The sequence below is a fragment of the Gossypium hirsutum genome, chromosome D07 (assembly GCF_007990345.1).
Source record: "Gossypium hirsutum isolate 1008001.06 chromosome D07, Gossypium_hirsutum_v2.1, whole genome shotgun sequence".
NCBI lineage: Eukaryota > Viridiplantae > Streptophyta > Magnoliopsida > Malvales > Malvaceae > Gossypium > Gossypium hirsutum.
The window spans coordinates 8,579,042-8,598,389 of record NC_053443.1 but is presented as its reverse complement, the minus strand read 5'-3'; the positions used below and the strand labels follow the sequence as shown (position 1 = coordinate 8,598,389).

Here is a 19,348-nt window from a genome sequence, read left to right as displayed (position 1 = left end):
TTTCATAGAAATAACAAATTTTGCTATAAATATAATTTGAAAGTAACAATAACAATAAAAATAAAAATAAAAAATACAAACTTAGGTGTTAAAAATAAAAATTAAGTAAAATGAAGTTTTCGGATAGTAGTATAGTTAAAAAGAGAAAGATAGGTCGGTCATGCCACAGCAGGCATGTTCTTAAGCCAAGGATCAAGCGGCTTCCCAATGGAATACACAATAAAACCAATGTCCCTCAACATCTCCACATTCACGACATTCCGGCCATCAAACACAAATGCCGGCTTCTGCATATTGTCGAAAATTCTCCGGTAATCAAGCGTCTTGAATTCATCCCATTCAGTAAGAATACACAAAGCATGAGCATCCTTGCTTGCTTCATAAGCATCCCAAGCAATACTCACTTGCTTCACACCGGTTGGACTCATGGGCTGAAGATGAATTGGATGATCCCAATCAAACTTGTTCATCGTCAAATCCCGCTGAATCTGATCCGCAGTCACCTGCGGATCGTAAATACTCAACCGAGCCTTATCCCCCAACAAGCCTTTACATACGTCAATAGCCGGAGTCTCCCGTGTATCACCCGTATCTTTCTTGAATGCAAATCCCATTATACCAATTTTCTTGCCGGAAACCGTGTTGAACATCGACGAGACCACCCTATTTACAAATCGATTCTTTTGATAATCATTCACTTTAATCACTTGTTTCCAATAATTTGCAACTTCGGCTAATCCATTGCATTCACATATATATACTAAATTCAATATATCCTTTTGAAAACAAGATCCACCAAACCCAACACTAGCATTCAAGAACTTTGGTCCAATCCTCGAGTCCTTACCGACGGCATGGGAAACCTGTGAAACATCGGCACCGGTAGCTTCACATAGAGCTGACATTGCATTAACCGATGAAATCCGTTGAGCTAAAAATGCATTAGCCGCAAGCTTAGAAAGCTCGGCAGACCAAAGATTAGTCGTAATGATACGATCTTCAGGTACCCAGTGAGCATAAACATCTTTCAATGCTTGAATTGCCTTTAAACCATCAGGGGTTTCCCTTCCACCAATAAGAACCCTGTCTGGTTTAAACAGATCTTGAATTGCAGTCCCTTCGGCAAGAAATTCTGGGTTGGATAGAATTTGATATTTGATCCCTTTGCTGTTATGTGTCAAGATCCGTTCGATAGCTTCGGCTGTTTTGACCGGAACCGTCGATTTCTCGACGACGATTTTGTTGGATTTTGATACATCAGCAATCATCCTTGCTGCACTTTCCCAATATGTGAGGTCTGCAGCTTTGCCAGCACCGAGACCTCGGGTTTTGGTGGGTGTGTTTACAGAGACAAAGATTATGTCTGCTTCGGAGACATGTTTTTCTATGTCGGTGCTGAAGAACAGGTTCCTTCCCTTGCATTGTTTGACCACTTCATTAAGACCTGGCTCGTAGATTGGTAATTGATCACTGTTCCAGGCTGAGATTCGAGTAACCGAGATGTCAACAACGACAACTTCAATGGAGGGACAGTTGAGTGCAATGACTGCCATTGTTGGACCTCCAACATAACCAGCTCCAATACAACAAATCTTCACCATTTCTTCACTTTCCTACAACCTTAAAACAAGGAAAAAGCTTTATGTTAGACTTAAATTATCTTGGGAAAACAAACATAAACCAGCAACCTACTGAAACAGTGCATGTAATGATAAAAAGAAGTACCTTGAAAGTATGAAGAATTGAGAGAAATCAAAGAAAGGGGGAAGAAGATAATTTTAATGATAAGAAAGACCCAAGGGAGAGAGGTCGTTAAATAGGCAGAAAAAAGAACATGTATCTATTACTTCAGATCTAATATGTTTGTTTTCACACATCAAAAGCAAAGTCCGATTTTCACAAAAAAAAGGTAGAACTAGGAATGTTCAACACGTTTCCAAAGCCACACCAATGACTGTCACCTGTCTATTTTACGAAACTATGGAAATTTATTCTGTAGCTTTCATTTTTCCTTTTTCCTTAAAAAAATTACTTTCAATTCCATTTTTTATGATCAATTTTAGAGAACAAGAATTCATGTTATAACCCTGAACACCAAATTATTCCATCTTAAAATAAATTATAAAACGCACATCAAAAATTTTAAAAAAACGAGAGTTTGCCTGTTTTTAAAGTATCAATGGGCAGGCAATTGGGCAAACGGCTTCACTTCTTACACCGAAACGCGTTTTGCGATGTAACGTGTCTTTAGGGGTTTAATTCTGCTCTCAGTCCTTATACTTTTCAGAATTTTGGAATTTAACACTTGGTTTAATTTTTCTATTACTCCCTATACTTAACAAAAGTTATGGATTTAATCCTATTACTTTTATTTGATCCTTTTTAGTATCTGTACTTTCCAAATTTTGAAATTTCAATCCTCACCAAACAATAGTTGTTAAATTCATTTAGTAAACTTCTGCTATTTCCAAAATATGATGCATCAAACATATTATCATATGTATAATGTTATGTCAACTTATTATTTTCACATATTACCCACTAAAAATCCAATCAATGGATCATCAAATTTCAAAAAGTATAGGACTTAAAATGATTCAATTAGAGAAAATGGACTAAATCTACAACTGTACACATACTATAAGATTTAAATGCTATTGTTTGAGCCAGGACTAATATTTCAAAAATTGAAAAGTATAAGGACTAAAATTTACCAATTCGAAAAGTATAATAATTGAAATTGGTCGAATAAAAATATAGGGACTAAATCCACAACTTTCATAAAGACAATGACTAACAGCAGAATTTAATATTTTTACTTTTAATTCCAAGAATTTAGTTAACTATTTAACTCTATTTATTTTATTTAAATTTGAAGTTGAATTGATAACACTATTAATAGATTTTTATTTTAAATTTGAGTATGGACTTTTTAACTCAAAGTCTTAATTTAAAAATTGAACTCGTACTGATAACATGTATTTATATTTAATGAAATTTAATTAATATACTATCAATTGGGCATTAATTTTTGAAATAAGACGAGCGGAGAAATTGAACTAAAAATAAATGGACTAAATTGTGAACGTCTGAAGAGTACAGGGGAAGAGAAAGATTAGACCTTTCTTTAGTTTTGGCACTTTTCTGACGCAATTATCTCGTAAAAGAAGGGTCAAATAGATAAATGCATTTTCAGAAGACAAATAGATAAATGGCTAGAAAATAAACTAAAAAAAAATATTTAATGAACAAATTAATTATGTTTATTAATTATTATTTTGAGTAATTTGGATATGGTAAAAATGATTTAATTATTATTTGAAAAATATTTATTACTATAATAATTGAATTGATAAATAAATTAATATATTTTAATTATATTGAACAATTCATAGAATAATGCTTAAAAAATTAAGTAAAAGATTAAGCACATAAAATCATATGTGATGTTAGAAATACTATGATTTAATGATATAAAAAGTAAAAATAAATGATTTTAGACCTACTTTCATTAGAAAAACCTAAACTTTAGGCGAAAACCCGGTAACTCACAACCTTATGCCTTCCAAGTTTTCTTTTAAGATTTTAAAAATGTTTTAAAAATATGTCTTATGTCTCATTTTTAATTTATTTGACAGTAATTATTATTTTTTAAAAGCAAGTTTAATATTTATTTGGGCTTTTATATTAGAGCAAAATTCTCATTTTGATATTTTATTATTATTTTAGTTATTTTACCTCATCACATTTTTACTCCTCGACAATAGACTTAATATCTATTTGGCTCCTGTCTTATACTGAAATTCTCACTTTCAAATTTTTACTGTTGTCCACATGTTCACATTTGATTGGTTTAAAATAATTACGTAAGATTATTTTTTAATGAAAATGGTCAAGGGGCAAACGTGATGTACGGAATTGAAGTAGAGAAAGAAAAAGTCAAATTGAGAATACAAGGGGGCAAACGTGAGTATTAAACCAAAACTCTATTAGCATCATATTTTTAGTTTAATTATTAATGGTTTTCCTTTTTGCCTAAAATTAAGAAAATTACTTTCGTTAAATAATAGATTTGAAAATTGCATATTTTATATAAATCTTAATACATTAATATTTTATATTATATATTTTATTATTTAAAAGATTAATTGAATTAGTATCATTTATCAACCGGATTTTGAAATTATCAACAATACATTATTTTGATTAAATAACAAGCATTACTAACTTTAAACAACATGATGTTTAATATTTTTAATTTTATAGTTTCAAATAACACCTCGTTTATTTATAATGTTAAATTTTTTTTATAAATATTTATTTGTTACATAAATTGTATATAAATAACACGACTTTTAAGCAAATTTCGGGTGAAAAGGAAGCTTAAATATTGAGAAACAACGTGGTTCTTGAGTAGGAAAGTTGTTTTTTGGTAGCAGCTTTACTTTTTTTTTTTTAAGGAAAAAACGTTTTAAAATAAAAATACGTTTTTTAGAATATCTTTTTTCATACAAATAATATGACTTGAAGCAAAATTCCGGTGAAAAGGAAGCTTAAATGTTGAGAAACAACGTGGTTCTTGAGTAGGAAAGGGGTTTTTTTTTTAAAAAAAAATTTAAGTTAATTTGGTTTTTTACTACAAATTTTAATATTAGGTCTCATCATATAAGTAAATCCCAAATTTATTTTTCAAAACATGTTTTTTTAAAAGGAACTTTGACATCTATGTGTATGGAGTCCTAGTATATTTGTTGAATTATATGTACAAATTTTATTATTTAATCATTCTTTTATATATATTAAAAAGAGTAACATAAACAAAATTAAAATCTAATAACACCTTCATCACAAGCATCCGCTTAGGGGCGTAAATGAACGGAACGTTTAATGAATTGTTCGTGAGCCATTCGTATAACATTCGTTTATGTTCCGTTTATTAAACTAAATAAATGAGTATAAACAAAAAATTTATATAGAACACGAAACGAACAAACTCGTTTACAAACTTACATCCACTTAAACAAAATATCAGAGTCAAAAGATTGTGCCAAATTTATCAAATGATGTGCGCATCTATTTCTCTTACTAATAACGTGACCAACTTCTTTTACCCAACGCTCTCTCATAAGTGCAAGGCAGCCCCCCACCAAACGCACATAGACGTCAATAAGCCTTTATACCTCCCCACAGTTCAACACGCAAACTATGAGCTCGACCAATTTTAAGCAAAAACCCGGCAATCCAAGCCCCATTATGGTCGCCAATGAGACCACCTGCTGAGGCTATACCCAAATCTAACTTCACTGCACCATCCGTGTTAAGGATCACCGAACCCACAAGAGGCTTTTTCCAGTTTACCCATTGAAATCCCTTCGAAACCATTTATGTCTCTTAGCATAACGCAAAATGTCTCTAGTAGTTCGAGATTTATAAAGTATCCGTGTAATTATGACTAAATATAGTATAATTATCATCGAAAGCAAACAATTAGCTAATAAATAGGTTGATTTTTTTTGGCATTAAAAGAGTGAAATAATCCTAACCAGAACCTAAAAAAAAAAAAAGAATTTTCAGCAATTTTGCTACATAGGACAATGGTTCAATATGATTTTTAGAAAGAAAAAAAATGTTTTTTTTTTTAATTTAAAGTAAGTTTAGTTTTAGGTTAATCGAAACAAGCTCAGCTCACTTACAAAAACAAAACGAGTAAGCAATTGAATTTTTTGGAAAAACAGTTGAGAGACAATGTCCATGACAGGAATTATTACTACAAGGAAGCGTGGCAACACGATAAAGCATACAACCAAAAATGGTCTTAGTACAATACAAATTAGACAAAACAAAACACTACAATAAAGAGAGAAGGTAAAGTGGGGAGAGAAAGAATAAGTTAACATACAGTTGCCTTAGAAACTAATGTGAGCCATAAAGTTACAAATGGATTTTTTTCAAAAAATAATTTATCTCATGAAAATAAACAAAAAAAAATATATTAAAGAAATGAATTTCAGATTTCTTACCTTGTCTTGGATTAGGTTGAGAAAAGAAGAGTAACAGAGAAGTTATAGGAATAAGTTACAAAATTTTGTTTAACATGAGAGATTTTAATAAATTTGAAAAATAAAAAGATCGGATCATTAATTTACATTTCTACCAACTACATGGTTACTTGCAAGTTATGTAATATTGACGTATTAAATAATCCAATACACAAGTATCAACCCAACCAAATGAGGCGTTAGTACATTCAAATGCATCTATGAGTTCAAACTAATCAAATGGATATTATGGACAAGCTTAAGTAAATGAGATAAATATCAAATTTATATGTGCAATTTGATACATGAATTTTGGTTTGGTGCCATTATATAGATGAAACTTAAATTGCGGTTCATAATATATACATGAAACTTTGATTTTGGTTCAATTGTACACATTAAAGAAATGAATATATATACATCTATTTTCATGTTGGATTAATATAATTATTTTTTATACAATATATCAATATAAAACGGAATTAATTCGATAATGTTATCAATTATTTGTGAAAATTAAACCAAATCAAAATTTCATTTATAAAATTACACAAAATTAAAAATCCTGTATAATATTAATATTTATCCCTAAATAAATAGAGTTAAAATTAGGTAGCACATTTCAAACTAATATTTAGCTGCCAAAAAGAAGAATAAGAACAATCTATGAAAATAAATTAATATGCTTAAATATAGTTAAAAAGTCATAGTTAATTTCTTTTTTGGAAAGATTTTTCTTTATATAAATTTTGAAAACTGTTTTTCTTTTGTAGAAATTTATTAAAAAAAGCAAATATTTAAGAAACACATAAAAGTCGATGGAGTCTTAGATTAATTGACACGTGTATTGTTGAAACGCATTATCCTCCTATTTATGAGTTGGGAAGAGACTATGAGTAATTATAGACATTAAGCTAAAAAAAAACAGATATGACCAGACATATAATAAGATTGCTAAAAAACACTTAAAATCAATCAAACAAAATGGATATTTCCTTGATGCATGTGGGTAAATCAGTAATGGCATAAATCAAGGAAAGAAAGCTATAAAGAGGACATGCCTTTAGGAACTGCTATTACTCCTTTCTGCTCTCATATCAAATACCATGCATCAAAAATTAAGGTTTAATGGTGTTATAAACTATTTGATTATTTCAAAAAAAAAAATTTATGAGTTTAATTAGTCAATTTAATTAATTCTTCTTAATCATTAATCTTATTATAATTTTTTGTCATGTATGCTCTCGAGAAGTTACAACCCTCAGCCAAAAATGATTAGTACCTACAAAAATTAATTTCTTTAATGAAAAATGAATAAATAAAGGTAATAAAACCCTTTTTTTCATGGATTTAGGTTAAAAAGAAGGAAAAAATGCAAAAGAAAAAAGAAAACCAAAAGTATTTTTATAATATTGGTTTCATTATATATATATTATCCCTCGTAGAGAAAGGTTATCCAACTCTAATAGTATATTTTTCATGGAAAATGACTAACGAAACCTATCTTTTGAAAAAAAAATCTCTCATTTATAAGTAGTTTTATTTTTATACAAAAATTAATTTGAATAAATCCTAAATTATTGTATTAATAATAAAATTTTAATTTTAAAAATATTTAAATATTGATATCAAATATTATAATATTCAATATTATTAAAAATACATATTTAATTCTTTATAATCAATAATATAATAAATTATTAATATTATTCATTATTTCAATAAATTATTTAATATTACAATTTTATTATAATATTTATAGCAATTTTGAATTTTAAATAATCTTTTTTTATATTTTATTGAAAAATATTTATATTAATATATATATATTTAATAATAAATATGAATATTTTAAAAATATAAATATGAGTATTTATTTAAACTATCTTAAACAATATAACAATAATAAAATAGAAAAAAGTTTAAATAATACAACACTTAATGGTGGCTTTAAATTGATTGTATTTTCAAATTACAAATTAATAATTGCAATATAAAAAAGGGAAAGAAATGAAAACTTGAATAACATTGCAATATTTTAAAATTCAACACGTGGGGCATGAAATGCAATTGGAGTCTAATTTTACCCATAAAAGAAGGGAACCTAACAGAAGAGAGGAAGAAGATAATGAAGATGGGCTCCCTTTTTTTATTATAATTATATATAACAATATCTAATCACTCTCATGCCTTATTTTTAGCAAAAGAGATTTTATTTTTTATAAAAAAATTTACTTATCTTTAATTTATTTTTAATTATTATAATACCTATATAATAAATATTTTTTTCCTATATTATTACACTAATGTTCAAACGAAGCGAGGTTAGTTATAATCACAAATTAATGAATTACCAATATCAAATTTAACGTTATAAGGGGAAAAGCCAACGATGGAACAATTATATATATGAACTTATTATTTATTACGTTATAATAAATTCACTTTTTATTTTTATTATTTTTCTTATTACATGGCGACCAATATTTGAGTATTCATTTATTTCAAAATGTCAGACTATCGAATCTTAACAGTGTTAACAATTGGACCTAAGTTTTGAAATCTGAAAAATAAAAAAATCAAAATTTTTGAAAAATTAAATTCAAAAAATATACATAGTATAGAAATTTAGAAGAAAAGTTTTTAATTTCCAAAAGAAAGGTCAAAGTTTGGTTAGAGACATTGACATAATTTCAAAGGCTTTAAATTTAGAGTATTTTGTGGGTTGGTTGGTCAATATAAGGTGAAAGAAGACCAGACTTGTTTCTTTGAAAGGAAAATGGTACATTGAAGAATCTTGAATTGATTGAATTTTGATTAGTTGGTCGTGAATTTATGAAAAATTTTCGGAGCAATATTTGGCTTAATTCATTCATGATTATTTTAGGTAATCCTTTCTGATTAGTAATGTCATAAAACTAGGTTAACTTTTATCGAGTGAATAACTTTGAAGGTAGTTTCTATGATTTAATTCCTTGATAGCTTTGTGAACTAGAATAACCCAGTTTAAATCAATGGCTCCAATTGCGTAGGTTGTTCAAACTTGATCGTCAATTGATCACTCTTTCGTGAGGCGAATACGATAATTATAGATCGTATTAATTCACTAATAGTATACCGTCCAATATCGAATCAAGGAGCACTCTTCTCGATTTGGTGCTAAAACGACATAGTGAGATGACTGTATCTACCTCCTAACTCGAAGAATTAATAAATACCAAAGTGAAGAATTTAAATACAAGTTAAAATCTCACAATTCTAACATTAAATTAATAATTGACCTAAAACTAAAATAATGATTTAGCTATTCCTAATCGAAAGAAAATAAAACTCAAACAATAATAAAGGGTGGCTCCCCCCCCCCAAATATATATAATAAATCCAATAAACCTAATAATAATAACGCCAGAAATAAATAATAATAAAATTTCTAAATTAAAAAAAAGTCTAAAAATATAAGTAGTTTTTATTTACTCTTTAAAATAAATCTAAATCTAATTCCCTTTTCAAATAAAAATAATGAAAATTATTAAAAAAATTAAAATCGAGACGTAAACTTCTTGAGTTGACAATAAAATCATATTTTAATTTGTATTTTAATATTTTGAGCATGTATTGTATCTACATAAAAATAGTCAATAAACTAACATCTATATCCAAAAGTAATTAGAATAAATCATTCAAAGCCTACGATTCATGTAGCTCAAAAAAAATATTGGTGTCGAAGAAATTTTTGTACTCGTGGATAAAGGCTCAACTCATAATTTTGTAGTTGAAAGTATTGTTGACGACCTTAATCTACTAGTCCAATTTCTTCCCTTTTTTCAAAATCCAAATTAGTAACAGAGAATTGATCATAATTATCAAATCACAATTACCTCCTTTTCTCCATTAGGGGAGCTGCCTACTCAATCTCTTGCATCTCTTCATACTATCCAAGCTAATTGGAACGGGATGTTGCTTAAATGGATGGAAATGTAAGTTGCAAGGCAGATGCCACATTCCAGATTTTAGCTAAGGAAAATGGGAAACTAGGTACACAACATCTTAATGTTTGGACCTTTACTGGATGAATTTGTGTCTATATTTCTAGGACCAAAATCTATACTACCTTTTCACTCCCGCACCCATCCAATGCCTCTCATCCCGAATTCCAATTCCAAACCACTAACATATAATTTATTATTAGAAGTGTTCATTGATCGGACCAAATTCGAGTTTGGTCTAAGCAAGATATTAACATACTTTATACTTGTCCAAGCTGGGCTCAGCCTGAAATATAGACTTAAACTTTTGTCCAAATTTGTTCATATCTGCAAATGACTAATTCAAATTTATTTTAGGCCCGACCATATTATCTTTTAAAATATTTATATTATTTTAATTTAATATTTAATAATTTTACATATTCTTTTATTTATTGAAATTGTTTATGTAGTCGTCTTAACATTATTTCAATATTTACATAAGAGTAATATTATATATTTAGCATAAGTTTATTTTTTAATATGTAATAAATTACATAATATATAAAAAAAACATAATATAAAATATTATAAACTTAAAAATGGATCAGGTCAAGCAAGGCTCAAGCCTTAAATATTCAAACCCAACCCCAACTCATATTTTAAAGAGGCTTACTTTTTTTTGCCCAAGTCAATTTTTCAAACCTAATATTTTTACTTAAACCCTCTCAAATTTCGAATAGACCTTCAAACCTGAACAAGTAACCCGGCCCATGAACAAATCTACTTACTATACCCATCTTTTTAGAAATATAAAATTGAAACACAAGTTTTAGATTTACTTGGTTCAGGTTTTATACATCCCAGCACTTGCCCTTTTGCGAGTCCTATCCTTTTGGTCAAAAAGAAGGATGGCACTGTCAACCGGATAACCATACTTGACAAATATTCTTGGTGAACTATAAGGTACATTTGTCTTCTCTAAATCCATGTCTTCTCTGACTATCACTAAATCAAAGTCAATCTTAGCGACATTACCAAAAGAGCTTTTTTAACTCGTTCGGGTTAGTATGAATTCATAACCATGCCATGAATGGCCTTTTCCGACTAGAGATTCATTGGTCTTCTTGGATGTCATCCCTAACAATTTAGCAGCAAACAACATCTAAGAATTACACTCGAGCTCCTTCAACACAACCAAATTGTTATTTGACAAGACTCAAGTAGGTTTCTTAAGTCATGTGATATGTCGCAGTTGATCAAGATAAAATCTAGATCGTCTAAAATTGGTTGATGCTATCTAGCATGAGGAAGTTACACTGTTGTTTGGGGATAACAAGATATTATCCCCGTTTTTAGCCCTTAACAGACTTGACTCGAAAAATGGCTTTCGATGACTCCAAAAGTTTCAGAACTATATAACGTTAACAGAACAAACACCAAGCATTGGCTCCTGCTGGTCTTCTATAATCCCGGGAACATGAGAAGATATATCACTTGACTTCAGTGTGGGTCTTCCAAAGTCGGAAAATTCTTACACTATTCTGGTGGCTGTTAATTGCCTCGATAAATATGCCCACTTCAATCCAAAGAGGGAAAATAGCTTACATTACTGTAAGAGGAAAAAAGAGCAAGTTTTTCTAAGATTCAGTACCGATCAATTGGTCCTAAAACCAGTTCAACTACCAATCCGATTCTGTCCAGCCATAGTTGAAAGACGTATCTGCTTAAAAGTAATAATATGCAGAGGAATACATTGAAATGTATGGATTGTATAGAATTTGTCAAACTTTAAAACCTCTCATATTCAGCAAAACTTACAAAGCATAATTTTCATCCTTTTCATCCTAAAAGATTCTATTTTTTTCCAAAATTATACCCTCCCTTTATATTTGAAGGGATTCTTTGGTATTAATGTTTTAAAAAGATTCATATACAAACACGCGCTTCAACAAGAAGCTTTGGCAAAGAAGATAAAAAGCAGCAGAAAGATCATATATTGATATAAAATAACACATTTTTGAGAAAAATTCGGTGCAACGAGAACCACCGACTAACTGACCAGCAAGTACCGTGATAGAAGAAAGCCATTAAGTCAGCCTTAATGCCATTTCTTGAAGAAGAGCTCGCTTCTGAGATGCGTTAATTACATGATTTGTTTCAGCACTCTCGAGCACATCAGTTATTATGGCAGCTGCATGACCTAGCGATTCCTCGGCTGTCCTCTTCAACATGAAGGCCTGCCCAAATTATATGATTGAAAAAATAAGCAATGATAATCATCTATGGTTTTGTTGCAATTTATGGTGGTTCTGATTTAGAACACGACATTGTATACGCTAGCGCTATCAAGTTGTAAGGCCATAGAGAACATGAATGGACATAAAATGCCAAGAGAGAGAGAAAGAGAGAGAGAGAGAACCTGTCCATGATGCGAAATGGACAATGTACAAGGCTGCTGAGACCAAGGTTCTCCATCAATTTGAACAGGCAATGCAGCAAAGAGTTGTATCTTAATCGACCGTCCCTGTGCAAGTCTTCGAGCACGAGACAGCCCCACCTGTCATAACACAATGCAGCATGGCTCAGGGCTCAGAGACATTTTCCACAACAGAACTTTGATTGCAAACTTCTACAACTCAAATCAACAGGAGGAACCAATAGGGGGGAAAACAAAAAGACAAAAACTAAATGAAGAACTTAGAAGCTCTACTCTCCAGCATGAAAGAAAATAACAGCAAGATTAGTGTTATGTTGTGACAACATAAAGTTCCCCAGGCATTTGCTCAATTTAGATAGAGCTTGTTTTCATATGCCTCCTATGCCATACAAAGTTTATGTAAAGCATTAGCTTAGCCTTCATCGAGGGACTAGATTACCTGCAGCTTTCCAAGGTGCCAAGTTCCAGATATGCTGACAACCTCAAGTATTTTATCATGCATAGACTGAGGTTCAAAATCATCATATGTCTCATCCTCATTCTGCCAAAGATCTACACCTCCCATGTAGCTTCCAATGTTTGCAACAAGTACACCTTCAGCATCCTGTATAAGTTTGGAACAGAACCATAAATTTTACAGTGTTAAGGACCAATAGTTATTTCCACAATAGAACACTTTAGCATCGTTGTATAAACTATTAAGAAATGAAAGAGAACTTTCTGATGGGGAAAAGAAAAAAAGATAGCCAAATAACCAAAAACAAGTTTGAGAGCATGGACTGGTAAAACCAAGCGAATTATGTGCAGCTATTGTTCCAATTGAAAACTTCTTTAAAAGGTTCAAAAATATGCAAGACTTAACTCTTACGACCAATCATCACATAATATCTATATTTTCTCAAGTGTAACTGAATAAAAGCTAGCATCCATACCTCAGGAACCTCTATTTCGACGCCATCCACCTCTACTCTAACTTGCCAAGGAAAATCTGCAAATGTCCTATCCATAATACTCCTTGCACCTTCTCTTGCATATAGCACTTTATTCATAAACTGAGGTATATTGAGGCAGCTTCAGCAATATGGAATTGGATAACCAATTAATATAAGACAACATGCAAAAGTTATCAAAATAGAAATGGATCAAAATGCATCTAGTTCATGCAGATACATCCCATTGACATGGTTTTTAATTTCCATTTCTTTATATACATCACAGCTAATATGTTGTTCACAACCTTCTGGTTTACACCTTAAATTAGATATGTTGATCAATAAATTCAATCAAAGGCCGAGAAAGAGCCAGGGATCTGCATAAAAACTCACAAGTACTATGTTCCATCATCAATGGACAAGAGTTCTTTTATAAGTTAAGAATTGAGTGATAAAACCTCAACATTTTAAATTGTAAAAAACATATAGAGAAAAAAGAATGTACCGATGTAGAATATATATGGCATGATTTTATTTGTCTATGTATTCATATTTCTAAACCCATGAATTCATAAATACATAAACGGCGAAGATAAGTCCAAAACTATCATAACGAGATAGGCAGAAATTAAAAATCCATTTCAGTTGAAGCAATACACAATTTTCACTGTTCATCTTGCCTAGCATTTCAAAATGCAGAATGCAAAAAGATTTTAACTACCTGATTATAGAACTTCTCAGGATTCTCCTCTCTTAAGTTGTGAATATCCAAAGCAACCTTTGCATCACAACCAATCCCTGTGAAAGAATCATAGTCAATGAGAAGACTACCAAGTTATAATAGGTAAATAAGGAACGCTTTGGAAATACCAATGCACTGATCTAACCAAGATAATTGAACAAGCTAAAAACTACCCATCAGGCAGCTTAATCACCAAATGTCACATGTGATCCAAGATTTTAGGCATTTCAGGGTATGACGAACAGATATTTACAAATATCAGAAAGTCTAACTTGCAGCTAAGTAGAAACCCAACCAAACCAAAAAACCAGCTATTATAGAATCATATTCTCTAAGATCTAGCTCTTGCTTGCCCTCTATGAAGATTCAAATTCCAAGTTCACAACCTATACATTCAACTTAACCAGATTATCGAAGACTTAGAAGAACTAATCAGCATACCAAGATAGTTGTTCATAAATTTTGGAGATTGAAGCTGCTTCCCCTGTTGATTTAGAATAGCTACTTTCCAGCGATCAAGAATGGTCACTGCAGCATGCTCTATCTGTTGCAACACCATGCAAAGGCCTCCTTGTCTCTCCACTGCGCCCAAACCACCTCCCCAGGACAGCACCCTGGCCATATCATTTCCAGTTCCAGCAGGGAGAATAGCAACTGGAGGCGGAGAAATGAAATTTTGCTTGTCTATTGCATTAAGAACCCATCCAACAGTACCATCTCCCCCACATACAAGTATTCTCAAGTGAAGCACTTTTCGGAATAAAAAAAGGCCCATCTCTGGTCCCTGTGTTGAACTCAATTCGAAAACCTGAGACAAGTTTCAATGAGAAAACCACTCAAAAACAGAAAATTGGAAAACCAACAAAAAATAGTGACCAATTTTAATGAGAGAAACCCTCACAAACACCAAACTGGAAACTATTGACAAATATAGAAGTCAGGAACAAAAACTAAAATCAAAATCAGCTAAAACATAAAAAGCCAGTCCAAGTGGACCAATTTAAGTTTAACTGTAAAAGGTTATTAGTTTCGTAAGACACTCAAAAGTCTGCCTTTTAACTTACAAAAATTAGGAGGAAATCACTCCTGGCCAAGTAGTAGTGTGTGGAGGTACAGTTTCAGCTTTCTCGGTTTTCTTAAGCTGATATCTGAAGTACCGAACATGAACTCTAGCATGATATAGCAAAAATTTAGAAAATTATTAGGCCACCTTGAGAGGCTGTTTTGGCTACTCTTCCACTTCAAGTGCATATTCTAGTGGTTTTTTTAACAGGCAAATAACCAGAAACAGATGGATGACTCTGACTTTTAACTATTTTCATCAATATATTATTAAAATATTCTATTTTATCCAATGTTGTGGTAGCAGACCGGTGGTCAAACCAGTCAGGCCATCGGTTCCCAGTCCGACGGTTCAAATTAAGTAAATTGTTTAAAATATAAATAAAAATTATAAAACCCAGTTCAACTGGTTCAACCGGTTTTTACGCCCAATTTAACCGGTTCATACTAGTTCACAGGTCAACCAGTTTTTTGCCTTGCTACGGACCAGTGCACCGGTCAGTTCTTGGCCCAACCAGTCCAATCAACCGATCCAGTCTGGTTTCAACAATCTTGATTTTATCAAGTTTAGCTTGCACATCATCTTTATCATCTGCTAGGGTGCTAATTACTTTTCAAGCTAAGATCACATATAAGTCGTAACAGTTCCAAGACCATGGAGGTAAAAAATTAATCTAGGCAGTTTTGGGACTAAAAAATGTCAAGAAAGTGAGCTTTCATTTATTTTTAGCAGAGTTAATCCTAAACAACTACCCACCACCAATAAATAAATGAAATAGAAAAAGAGAACTTCATGGCTAAACAATCAAACCTGAACAGGGTTCAAAAGAAGGTTTAAACGCAGCTTGAGGGAATATCCACGCTGCGCACCACTCTTCTTGTTGACGAAAACTAGTAATGGTTTTGCATCTGGTGGCAGGTCAATCAGCTCATATTTTTGCTTCATTCTTAATACTTGAGACTCGTCTTTCTGATTAATCGATTCACTTCTTTTAAAACTAGGCTTTTTCTCCATGTTCTTATCAATGCTACCATTTTGGCGTGGGGTTCCTAGGTTCATTCCACCATTGCAATTCTCTTCTATTGCATGAGAACCATTTACATTTTCTGTGGTATCAGCAGTACTCTCTGTGGATATGTCACAGAAGTTACCATTACTGCCTGCATCAAAAGATGTTTCACTATTATGCTGGTGCTTCTTACTCTGACTCCTAATGGTTGCCCGTACTGAAGAAGCAAGCTCATTTGCACCATGTGTGATAGAGCTAAGAAATCCAGAATTAGGGCTCAACTTCTTAACATAAAGAGGTGAGAGAATCAGCCTTCTAAACTGCCCTAAATCACAAATATTACCAGTTTCATTAGACATACTACTATGACAGTCCACATGTAGGAGACGTTGGCACCACAAGCAACACCATATAGGAGATCCACCAAGAAAAGACCCGCTACATGGCTCTTCACAATAGCTACAGAAGGAAGCTTCATCAGGTTGATCAGTAAGCTCTGCCCATCGAACTGCCCACTGGTGCATCACATGATCAAAGCCGATCATAGATACACACTTGCAATCCTTGTGTGCACTAGAAGAGCAGCTCAAGTGAGCTACTGTACCACAGATGCTACAACGGTGAATGAAACTATCCGAAGATATCATAGGCCCTAGGGTTTGAGAGGGCGACATTGGCTTTAAACAAGCACAGCAATTTAAATTCTTAGCACGGGATACAGACTCCAGCTCCCAAGTATGAGGAGCCACAGGAACCTTATGCTTGGTCTTGGGGATTTTCTTCGACCTAGCTACAGCTTTCATCCAACTTAAGTTAATGTTTCTTCTCCACTGGAAAGCTGTATAAACTATAGTCAAAATACCAACTAGGCCAGCGATAACACAAGATAAAATGAAGAATCTTGAATCGGCTGCCATTTCAGCTGGATTCTTGTCCATCCAACTGGGAAGCAACATATGTTCTTCATCCATTCTTCAAACTTATATTATAGCATTCTAATGTACCCAACAAACACCACACCACCTAATCACCAAATGTATATAAAAGAATTGCAAGAAATCCGTACAGAAAAAAGAGCTAGCTATACATTATCTATAAAAAAATCTAGTTTTTTAATCTTATCGACATCCGTACTTCTTACGCCATCTCATTAGGTTCACTTCTTGTCACACAGCAATTCTCCAAACCCCGCTTTTCCTCATTAGTATAAAAAGCCTATATAGAGAGAAAAACTGCTAAACCAAGTCTCTAATTTTAACAACCAATTGATTAAAAAAACTCCAGTGCCTTGATCAGAGCCAAGAAGGAAAATAAATAAACAAACAATACCTGCAAAAATAAAAAGACTAATAAATTCCTAGAACAAATTACTTGTAATGCATAAAATAAAAAAGGACATCAAATTGAATTCGACAATATGTATATATATAGAGAATATGAAACATAAAAACAACGGGAAAAAATCAATTAAATGATCTCGTGATGTATGCAATGCACTGTTGGGCTACCGAGACAACATGGTAAAATTAAAAGAACTAAAACTTATAACTATATTTAAGATCACGAAGAAAATAAAGAAAACTGCAGAGTAAAGCAAGCTGGAAAGTTTGTTTTTTCGTCTTATTAAGCAAACAAACAACGAATCAATGATAATTTTACCAAATCAAACATGAATTAATAAGAAACGAATTATTCGGAAAAAGGAAAATTGAGACTTACAAGAAACGAACACTACGAGAGAGAAAGAGAAACAGGAGGAAGAAGAAGAAGATCGATGAAATCACAGAGAGAAAACCCTAGAGCCGAGGAATGATCTGTGTGGAAAAATCGAGAACCCAAAAGCAAAAATTAAAATTAAAAACAAAAAAGCAAATTTCAAGCTTTCAAAGATTCGACCGCTTACAAAAAGCGAAATCAAAATAAACAAAAATTTTAAATAATTTTGAATTAAAGTTTTGTTTCAATTTTGGATGAATATTTTATATATAAATAAAGACCGAAGGCTTGGAGCGAAGAAGGAGAAAAGGGCGGGGAGCGCGTGTGAAATGCGTGTGTAAAGTGGGAGTGAAGGACTGAAGATTCTGAATCTTCGGAAAAGGATGATGCTGTTTAAATATAATGAGAATTAATACACTTATAAATTCTATTCGAATAATGATTCTATTTTATATAAAATAATAATTAGTACAACTTATTTGGGTAAATTTGAAATATTTGCCATTTTTAGAGAAAAAACAAAAGGGTTTGAGGCTGAATTTTTTTTATAGTTAAGAAAATAGGTCTATTTTAGAGATATAAAAAACGCACTCATTTCCAGTCAACAATAATTTTTTCCAACGACCTTTTTTCTAACAACTAAAAACGGCTAGTTTATTTCCTCTATAAGTCGTTTTCGTCATTTTGCATTCAAATCACATTCTTCTAATTCTCCAAATTTTCAATTCTCAACTTTTCATTTAATTTCTCTCAAAATCTTGTTATTTTAATTTTATATTTCGTAATTTCTTTATTTTTAATTGATTTTTACAATGCCAATTTTGCTTATTCATTTCGATGAGAAGTACATATCCAACGTCCAATTACAAATGGTAATAAAATATTATTAAATAATTTTAATTAAGTTCATTATTAAGTTGTTAACATTATTAATGTTATAATTTTTTTATGTTTATATAACCAGGCCGAATATCATATTTCAGATATATACATACACAATTTAACTATGAGGGCACCGTGTGTTATTAAACAACACTTGCAAGAGGCAGGATTCTTGCACGCATCTTGCATGCTCGAGGGGACTAGTTTGGATCCCACACTTATCAATGCTTTGGTGGAAAGATAGAAACCCAATACTCATACATTTTATTTTCCCTGTGTTGAGTGTACAATTACACTTGAAGATGTGGTTTTACAACTTAGTTCACCGGTAGATGGGTCAGTCGTTACAAGGGCAATGGTCGTTGGCAATTGGAGCGCAATTTGCGAGCAACTATTAAGCAAGGTGTCGGACAAGTTTTTTGGTGTCAAATAGAGATGAAATGGTTGGAGGAAATTTTCAATTATATCGACAACTCCACAAATGCCGTTGAAAGAGAATAATACGCCCGAGCATTCATCCTGAGGCTAATCAGGGGTCTTCTAATGCCCGATAAATATCAA

General features: G+C 31.7%; 2 protein-coding genes across 3 annotated transcripts; both read right to left on the bottom strand.

Annotated features, from left to right (window-relative positions):
- LOC107953472 (UDP-glucose 6-dehydrogenase 5) lies at positions 1–1,883 on the bottom strand. The gene is made up of 2 exons (XM_016888790.2): positions 1,726–1,883; positions 1–1,620 (listed from the first exon to the last, which is right to left on the bottom strand). The coding sequence occupies exon 2, from the start codon at positions 1,599–1,601 to the stop codon at positions 159–161; it is 1,443 nt and encodes a 480-aa protein (XP_016744279.1). The 5' UTR covers positions 1,602–1,620; positions 1,726–1,883; the 3' UTR covers positions 1–158.
- A 9,872-nt stretch (positions 1,884–11,755) lies between these two features.
- On the bottom strand, positions 11,756–18,295 carry LOC107953473 (diacylglycerol kinase 1). 2 transcript variants are annotated; one of them, XM_016888791.2, is made up of 8 exons: positions 17,909–18,295; positions 15,991–17,518; positions 14,559–14,925; positions 14,097–14,173; positions 13,376–13,495; positions 12,883–13,047; positions 12,426–12,563; positions 11,756–12,243 (listed from the first exon to the last, which is right to left on the bottom strand). In XM_016888791.2, the coding sequence occupies exons 2-8, from the start codon at positions 17,158–17,160 to the stop codon at positions 12,094–12,096; spliced, it is 2,187 nt and encodes a 728-aa protein (XP_016744280.2). In that variant the 5' UTR covers positions 17,161–17,518; positions 17,909–18,295; the 3' UTR covers positions 11,756–12,093. The 2 variants fall into 2 exon arrangements, with proteins under 2 accessions (XP_016744280.2, XP_040953285.1); XM_041097351.1 differs by lacking the exon at positions 12,426–12,563 and having other exon boundaries at positions 17,909–18,267.
- Positions 18,296–19,348: the final 1,053 nt, after the last annotated feature.